The 10257-nt window shown below is 32.3% G+C and overlaps 1 protein-coding gene across 1 annotated transcript; it reads left to right on the top strand.

The window, feature by feature from the left end:
* The first annotated feature begins 5483 nt into the window (after positions 1–5483).
* Positions 5484–9184, top strand: LOC126975255 (leukocyte surface antigen CD53-like). The gene has a single exon (XM_050823065.1). It carries the CDS (start codon positions 5521–5523, stop codon positions 6283–6285), a length of 765 nt encoding a protein of 254 aa, XP_050679022.1. The 5' UTR covers positions 5484–5520; the 3' UTR covers positions 6286–9184.
* Positions 9185–10257: the final 1073 nt, after the last annotated feature.

Raw genomic sequence — 10257 nt, 5'->3', positions numbered from 1 at the left:
CTAAGAGGGTATTCAAATTCTAAAAAAGGTTTTATTGTAACTCAATCAGAAATATACTATTCCCGATCATTGCAGTGTGCCCCTCGTAAATGCACAATGTATACTTAATTTTAAAAAGATTATAACTTGTTTCTTTTAGACAATACTAGATGCTAAAAAGCAGCTTTATTAATATGCTTGCATCTAGCGGTCTATTCAGTAATTATTGCTTTTTGTCCAAATATACAAATCGACAAAACCTCTAAAAAGTTCTTTTTTTTCTCTGTCTTCGGCAGTCCAGGCAAAACTATTAAAAAAGTGTGTGCGTGTGTAAAATCTTTACGCGCGATTGAAGTAAAACTTAATTATAATTAACTTTAGGAATAATTAACAGATACATATATATATATATATATACTTTTTTTGCTTATCTGAAAGCTCATAAACAAATATGTTATTTTCGTTTGCCCTTGTTTCTCCACCTATTTCTAGGACATCCAGTATATAACAAATATTCTTAAAAAGTTGAAAGACAAGAAGATTTAATTTATACAAATTAATATGTACTAACATTAATTAAAGCCGTGAAATTAAAAAATAATTGAATAAAAATATTTTTTTTTTAATATCACACATATAATAAAACTTTGTTATTGAATATTAACGAATATGGCTCTATGGGCTCAGAAATTTTGCCTGTCCGATGGACGAAGAAAAATAAACAAATGTCGCAAACGTCAGAAAACTGAGAACTTTTATTTATTATTTATTAGAAAGTAGTCATAAATGAACAAATACACTCGGAGATTTTCAGAAAATATTACTGAGCAATTATAAACAATTTTTAAATCATTAAATTATAATGGTTAAAAATTGATTCAATTGACTTTTTTCTGTCAGAAGTACCAACGTTACTTCCGTCAGAAAAATATTCTAAGTTACCCCCAAGTCAAGCCTAAAGATGTTTTACTTCAAAAATTACAATAATTTTTTCATTGACATAATAGTTGATGATACTTTAGCTTCACAGACCCACAAACAGGTCAATGGTCAGTATTTGACTTTCCAATACATTAGACAAGATGACGTAACCTCGTATTTGGTAACTTGGAGTTTTTAACTTACGTAATTATGAACTAGCTGTTACCCGCGATTTCATCAGTGTAACCATATTCAAATAGCATTTAAAATAACTAATTGAAAATCAAAAACTACCACCCATTCGAAAAAATACGCGTCAGACCTGAGAAGAAAGGGCGCAAGAAACTTAGCGGGCTTAAGCAGCAAAATTACTATGTTCGCATCAAGCCTATATGTTTCTCGAACTTTTGTGAACATTCATGGAAAAAGAGAATTAAATTTTGTTAATAAAAGCATTTTTATTATCCATATTATGTACGCCGAGAAGGTGCATCTTCTGATGTTTCAGAGACACGTTTGTTAGTTATAATTACACTAAAGTATTTCAATATTTATTCAAACAAAACAGATCTTATAACTATTTTTACAATACTATAACTACATAAAATTAAAACTATCATCACGTGGAAGCGTACCAAGAATACTGGCAGCATTTCCGAAATTAAACCTTACACTAAAACTATTAAAATTATCTAGCTATCTAATTTGTGTTATAATAAAGAACTTACATAAAAAATAATTAAACTAGCTACTACAAAATTATCTAAACTATATGATAAAAATATTTAACAAAGAAACTAAAGTTCTAAACACAAAAATAGTAATAAGAAAACTTAGAAATCACATGTTGAAAATAAGTCAAGTGTCATCAATCATCGGAGAACTCTAACTACGTGATTTCAAAATGAGGTGATTTGCACAGCGCCATCTACAGTAGAACTCCTATAAATTCGATGCGATGGGACTGATAATTCCGAGAAATAGAATATAAGTACTTGTGGCTTGGAGGAATGGGTATGCGAAGTTTTTTGTGTACTCTATCGTTTTATCTAATATACGTTTTACCTTAAGAGCCTCTACCATCCGAAAGACTAACTGCAGAACAGCTGCCAGTAATATTTTCTGCGGCAAATTACATATCCACTGCTTTATTTCGATTTGAAGAGAGAAGCTCACATAAAACATTCCACGTGAACGTCTCAAAACGACTGGTGTATAGTGATGTTATTGGGTTGTATCATATAAACAATACTTTTGTTTGTTCATACAATAAAAAAAAAAAAAATCTTATAACTATATTCGCAATACTATGACAACATAAAATTAAAACTATCATTACGTAGAAGCCTACCAAAAATACTGGCAGAATTCCGCGTTGTGTGGCTGATCCGTTGTCCGAAATAGTTGCCAGCGCTTGGGTTTCCAGTAGCTGTACATTCTCCGCGCCTCTGAGCCCCACCGGCCAAGTGTCTTGACACCAAACAGCACAAAGATGTATGAGTCACTGAGACCAGTAAATTTGCGACGCTTTCTGTCTTCGTTCTTAGTACTTTGTATGACACAACGGTGTACATATTACTAAAGCTTATACTTTATTAGTAACTAACCTATACATAAATTATGCTCGGCCTAACACTGCTTTTGCAAACAAATAGAAACTGTTGTTGAAAGAAGGGTGACATTTATGTGATTTATGGTACCAAACCTTTTCAAATGTTGTTATTTTGGATAGTAAGCAGTACACAAAGTATAAGACAAAGCCGAATTGGCTTCGAAAAAGCTGGGCGTCATAAATATAGCACGGCAATACTTCAAGCCGGCCCAAATTCTAGCGCTCTACAGCGCAGGTCCGGTCAATTATAGAGTATGGCTGTTATCTCTGGTCTGCCTACCCCAGTATCAGCTCGAATCATTTGACTGCGTCTAAAGCAGAGCTGCTCAAATAGTCGGGGATCCAGAGCTCTGTGAACGTCGAGATCACGACGTAGATACGTTGCTTCATTGTATACCGCATTTATTTCGAATTATCCCCACCATAAGAATACCTGGCACTCCTCTACAATGGAGTACAGTTTCAAGGTTATTTTGCGGAAATCCATAATTATCAAAATGTTGTGAGTTTTCTTGAGAATATACTCTACTGTTCCTGTGATTTGGAATGAAATATCGGCACCAAATTAATCTTAATATCTTAATATATATAAATTACGTGACACGTTGTTTGTCCGCGATGGACTCCTAAATTAATGAACGGATTTAAATGGGGATTATTTCATGGAGTGCAGTTTAGTCCAACTTGAGAGATAGGATAGTTTTTATTTCGATTTGGGACCCATAATTATTTTCATTTCCAATATTTGTTTTGTATGGACATATTTTCTGTGAGAGAATTTATTGACGCACGGTTTGACAGATCTGAAGTGAAACAATTTCATGATAACAATAGAACGTCATTATTGTAACAAAAAGGAGCATACATTACGAAATAATTCTTGATGTTATGAAAAATTATTTAAAATTCATTTGAATTTCGTAACACATCTTGTACATTTTCTGGGATCATATTGTATAAGCATATACAACGCCCAATAAAAAAGAGTGTAATAGAATGTAATTTCATAAAAAAAAATCTCGGAAAGCGGATAATAATCAAATGTAAAGAAGGTATGCGTTAAGGTTGAGTATATTCCAAAACATAATGATGCATAACAGTCTTCACTTTCCACTGACCCTGGGTTGCACAACTTACCTTGTACATACCGCGGACAGAACTTAGCTGTGTTTAACTGTGCCATCAACTTGTCCACTACTCAGGCTCTGTAGTAAAATCACGTACAGAATTTTACACCTTCCGATATTTTAATGTCAGGCTGTCGTGTCGTATACGTTTTTGAGAAATATTGCCACCTAAAATTGCATATAAGTAGTCTAAACACTGTTGTTATTCTATGATTTAAAAGACGGGCTGAAAGTTTCTAGTTAGTTCTTCTCCGCATAACAAAGCCCTTTTATATTTATTACTGATGCAGCTTGATGACATTTGCTAAGTGTTGTTGCAATAATTATTATATTATTAATCGCTATGGTAAATAAATATATTATATTCTATTATATAATTGAAAAATTGTAAGTTTAAGTATTGATTTCTCCAAACTAGTTAAAAAATCAGTATCGGCCTTTGACTGAAGACATTTGCATTAATGAATAGAAGTGAAACATCAACTATTATGTTTAATAATTTAGTGCTAAATGTTGCATAATTATTAATCTGCTAATTATTATTATGCTAATTAATAATTGTGTTACTAATGTCGCATTACAATAAGTCTGTATAACATGTGATTAAATTAATCCTGCTACAATATTTAATAAAATACTTATTCTTAAGTCATAATACAATATTTAAATCATCATGATTTATTACAAAACTTTTGATATAGCTAAAATGTTTTTGTTAAAAAAGTCTCAAAAACCTTTAATTGGATTTTCCAAATCTCAGTTGATAAAAATCATACAAGAACGTGTGACGTGTGATATATAATTACAAAGTTATATCTCTGGAAAATTGACAAATTTACATTTCGAATGACAAAATACAATAAAATTGTTAGTTTTTGGTATTTCTTACTCTTAAATTTGACTTTTTAACAACAAAATTAATATAATATTGGGCTATCAGTGAGTAGTTGTAACCTAAAGAACCCAAATATTCTAAGCGGCACTACAGTTGTGTTCGTCACCCTGAGACATAAGTAAAGTCTCATTTGCCCAGTAATTTCACTAGCTACGGCTCCCATCATACCGAAACATAGGCGTAGCAAAAATCTAGCTGGCATCCTCTGCAAAGGAGCTTCGCTCTGGTAAATGCCCTGAGTTTCCTTTTACCACACACTTGGGCCGGGGCCTTACCTATTCTTTTTATGCCCCGGGGAAGCACAGGGCACGAGTGAATGGATCCTGAAACCCTAGAATACAATCCATATTAACTGTTTTTATTAAATAACTTTTATGATTTTTGACAAAAAAAAACTTCACACGATCCTACTTGAGTTTTTTTAGTATTTATACATTCAAGTATATATGTTAAGTATATTTATGTTTAAGTATATTGTATGAAATATTTCCTTGACTTGTACTCATCTTATAGGGTATGCCTAGTTTGGGGCACAATGACGTTTAATACATATTAGGGCATGGTAGCAAAAGTGTGTCAATAGGTACTATATAATTTATTGCGTCGTTAGAGATTATCTGTTTATCATTTTTCCTGCATAAAAATATGTTAAAATACAACATAATAACGAAAAATTGTAAGAAAACACGTTCGGAATACCGAAATCATGCCTGTCGGGATCAACTTTTGATTAAAATCTTATGATACTGTAAAATAAACTTATTTCAATTCGCTTATTACACTAATGAAAGCGAACATTGTCGTTATTAATCACTTTCCATTGTGACTAACGACATTCCCTCGTAATCGTGTCGTTACGTGTAAATGCACTCATCTAAGCGCCAATCTAGGTGTGCGCACGAGTTTATAAAAGTCCTCGCATGATTACATCGCCTCTTATTCAGTCAGAAACGACCCGACTCGACGGACGTGTGAATATTTTAAACATGGGGAAAGAAGAGCTGATTAAGGGAGTGTTGTATGTTGTGAATGTGCTATACGCTGTGTTTGGATTAGTGACTGCAGCGACAGGGATATGGTTCTTCGTGCAATTATCTGAGTTCGTAAGTCTGAGAAACAGCAACCATTATCTCTTAGACTATAGGGTCTACTGGCCTCAAGTCGCGCCATGGCTCTTCATTCTTCTTGGCCTTTTTGTAATGATGGTAGCTTTCTGCGGCTGGTGTGGAGCAAATAAAGAAAGCAGAGGCCTTCTAGGAATGTATGGATTATTCTTAATTCTCATCATCATTGGTCAGGCTATTGCTGCTACTCTTATCTTCGTCTACGTTGATGGAGAGCATACGGACAGATTCATTAAGGATACAGTGTACGATGGCTACTACAACTCTCAATCTAACCCTGATGTGTTCAAAGCTTTCGGGAGAATCGAGAGGAAGTTGAGATGCTGCGGAGCTAATGATGCTCGTGATTATAGAAGCTGGAGGAATGACTTACCTTTGACCTGCTGCTTGGACAGCTATTACAGAGCTTCATGTGAGTTTACTGATAAAGAGGCTAATGAAAGATTAGGTTGTGCGAAAGTTGCTGCAGTTTACACCAAGATTATTAGCTCCTCTGTCGCTGGCGCGTCCTTACTGATCTCGTTAGTGGAAATTGCTGGAGTAATGCTTGCCTGGAAGCTATTCCATTCGCTGAGAGAAGTTGAACACTACTTGCCGGAAAGAAAAGAGGGGGAAACTGAATGTTAATTGCCATTTCCAAGCCTAATAAGGGTCCGAATTGATTGATCCACCGATTCTAATGACGATCGTAGTCTAGAAGCATTTCATCTTGAAATCGACTCTTAAGGCTGATTTTTAAGGGTTAAAGTTCGTTTCCTTGTTGAAGGAATTATTGAAATCTTTATCCCTATTGGTTTTGTGGGCACTTGGCGTTTTATTAAGTTTATAGTTTCAATAGGTCAGGGATAACACGTGAGCGCAATTCTAGTAAGTGGCAGCCCTATAATCCTAGGGGTATTTATACAGGTTGTTTCATATTTAATCATATTGTATAAATACAAGTACCCTACTTTTAGAACGTCACAAGTGCCATCTATATTAAACCTTGCGTAATTTTATATTGCATTCCAATTAGGTTACCATTTTAAAGTATTATTTAAGGAATGAATGTTTTTAAAATTATTTTATCTATTGTAGTATTTTTAAGCGTATATGTCTGTGTATAATGTTGTTAATTCTCAAGGACTGGCTTATCATTATCAAGGCAGTAATTAAGTTGCGGGTTTTTTAAAGTTAACACGACAATGACACATCTTTGCCATTTCCTTTCCGTACATGCGTACATTGAATTTATCTTTATACCAATTTGCATAAATTTGCCAGAGATATTCATTTTATTGTAATTGTACTTTTTATATTTTTAATTTGTATGTCGATGAATGTTGTCAATAAAACTCTTGTATTGTGATTCATAGATTCACATTTAGTACGGTACGTGGGGTCAATTTCGTGGAGGTCACAGTTTTATTGTGAGAAGACTTTATGTGGGCTTAATCATACTTCCTTATTAGTTGTCGCAGTTGAGTCATACTTTAAATTGTTACTTTGATTAACAGGTTTCTCTTCTGATACGTACGTACGTCTTCTATGCATTCGCAGATATTTCTTAGTCATAGAGATAGCCAAGCCGTATATAATATATTCAAGTTAGCGTGAACGCAGTTTTAATTGATTACTTTATCGGAAAGAAATTAAGTTATTGGTATGTGGTTACTTGTTCATTAGAATACAATATATTATAATGGGTTCCATTACTTTCGGCAATTAACGTTCATAAAAATAATTATCGTTACATTAGTAATCATTTCAATCATCAGTTTAATTGTTAGTTAGACTGTTTCTGTTCAAAAAATATATGACTCCTTTAGTTCTCTTACTTAGATTATAATAATTTATTAAAGTATTTTATAATCAAAGCATCTGTCAATATGTTTTTCTTATACTTTGCCGACCTCATTTATTGATGTAACCTTCTTAAGTATTTGGCTATTGACTGTGTTGCGTAAATTAAAATGTAGTATCCCCACGGCCGCCAACTTATCGAGGCCGCATATGAGAAAACTGTGACCTCAAAATCGAATACGTTCTTAACGGGCCTCTATTGGTTATTCAATGAACATCTTTGTTCCTTGCGTAATACCAGCTTTCACAACATCGTCTACGCCCTAGATTACGTAATATACGTTACAAATTCCGACCGGAAAATGGCGTTTTAAATGTGTCTTTATTGTTACGAAATGTACGCCCTAGAAGACACACGTTTACGACAATAATTGTTATTGCGTGCTTATTTGTACACCCTGTATTTGAAAAGGGTTGAATAGGGTTGAAGTAATAGATTAAATGTTTTTTTTATTTGAGGATTTGTTATAGCAAAATAGTTACAGCATGAGAAAATATATCGCATAATTTGCTTTTAATGTAAAACGCACAATTAGATTTTGTAATAACGGCAGCTAATTAAGAAAAAAATTGTATGTTTGATTTTTAAGTTCGATCCGTCCGCCATATATAATATTTCACATGCCAAAGAAATATTTGTACAAACCCATATTATGCATGCAAATTATATAGTTTACTTATTAAATTTTTTATAATAATTTTAGACTTTAAGTTATTATTGAATGTTTTAAGTTCTTTCTATATTATCATAATATTATATTTACAAGAATTTTAAGCTATGAACGAAGGCTAATTTGAACGGATTAAATTGAGTTTTTCAGAACTTTTGTTTATTTTCAAGATATATATTCAGTAAGTTAGACATATATAAAATAGCATCACAGTTTTCTCTTAATATAATTATTTTGTAGGTAATTTTGGTATTATTTTAGTAGAATTTATATAAATTCTTATTCATATTTCATACAAAGTAATAATTACATATATTATATATTATTATTGTGTTCATTAAACATTAAATATTTAGCGAAATCTAGTATAAACTGAGACAACAAACACTGCATCGCGATTAATTTTTTTCCCCAATGTTTTTCAGAGATCTTTTATAAGGTGACTAAGTGAAACTACTCTATATAATTAAATTAATTTTTAGATAATATCTAGATAAAAAAAATATCTTAGATAATATACGTCTAGATAGACAACCGATGATAACAGGCCAGATTTATTGCTTTGGTTTTTACTTTGTGTTCGAGCCTTTCTCAATATAAAGGTTAACTTTCAACCCAATTTTTTTTTCCATGTTCTTACAGTCTATCTAGACGTATAAATGATCTAAGAAACAATTTTGTTATTTTTAAAGTACCTCACTTCTGGGATTAATTATATAAAATAAATTTAAAACCTGCGATCTCTCGGGTTCCGATTGAGTCCCGCATCGTTCATAAATTTTGGTTTTAGATTTAATTTACATGATCTAAGATATTACTCTTGATAACTTAAATATAGGTTATAATACTTATAAAATACAACTCAGAGACCGTCCATCTTCGAGCATACTTCCAACTTACAGGCCCGCAACGCGTCTCTTGACACCTGGTGTTGCGGATGTCCAAATGAACATCCATTATTTTATCCGTTGAAATAAGTTTAGTTATAATAATATAATATATTTTGGAATCTCTTTTTTGTTTTTTATTTCATCCAAGCAAGAAGCCGTGCGAATATCCGCCAATTGTTAAAATTTTAATTAAACTTGTAATAAGGTTTTTGCTGCCGCTAATAATAGTGACCGGAAAATACTGAATCAGGAAAACTGTCTTATAGAATGTTGACCTTATGGTGATGAATAAAATTGAATATAAATATATTTATTAAGCATTGCGAGTGACAATAACATAACATGCTGCAATAACACTTGGCAAACGTCATAAAGCTTCATCAGTTCGTAAAGGGGCTTTGACATGGGGAGAAGAAGTAATAAGAAACCCATCTTTTTAATCATATCATTACAAAATTGCTTAGCCCGTCTAATTTATTACTATACAATTAAAAGTGTCCTGCGCAGATGGTTCTGCGTTATTGCGATTAATTGTAACCATATTTTTGCTGCTACGAAATAATAGGAATATGACTTCTTCATGAAATGCCTTTTGATGGGCCTAAATTTTCCGAACATTTACCATTGTATTGTATATTTTTTTACGTCATCGGAAAGTAAAGTTTTCTTCGAATAGAAAGGACATAAACTTTTAAAAATATCTGATATTTTGACGGGTTAATTTTCGATTGAAAATTAGGGTTCTTTTACGATATTTTAGTCGGTCGAAATAAGGTGAAAAAATAAATACTTCAATTCAAATAAATTACAGTGTATTAGTTAAAAAGGTAACTTTTTGCAATATTTCGTGAAGAAACTTTTATTTTGTAAAAGATAAAAATAAAAATCCAAAAAATTTGGTTTTCTGATTTTTCACATAAACTTTGAGGTTACGTGAAAAAAGTATGAAAACAAAAGTTGTAGATCTTTTTATTACCTACAACTTTCTGATCGAGATAAACCGTTTTTTACCCTAACACCCCCCCCCCCTTCCTTTTTTTCCACTTCCCGACCTCAGATCAACCGTTATTTATTTTTGGTGGTACACTGGTGGTCTATCTATCCAGCTTAAATTATAATCCTATTAAAAGCATGCAAAAACTTAAATCTAATTTAAACATTCATTTAAACTATAAAAAATAATTTCAATCAGCCAT

The sequence above is a fragment of the Leptidea sinapis genome, chromosome 2 (genome assembly GCF_905404315.1).
Source record: "Leptidea sinapis chromosome 2, ilLepSina1.1, whole genome shotgun sequence".
Taxonomy (NCBI): Eukaryota; Metazoa; Arthropoda; class Insecta; order Lepidoptera; family Pieridae; genus Leptidea; species Leptidea sinapis.
This window is presented reverse-complemented; position numbering and strand designations above follow the sequence as displayed.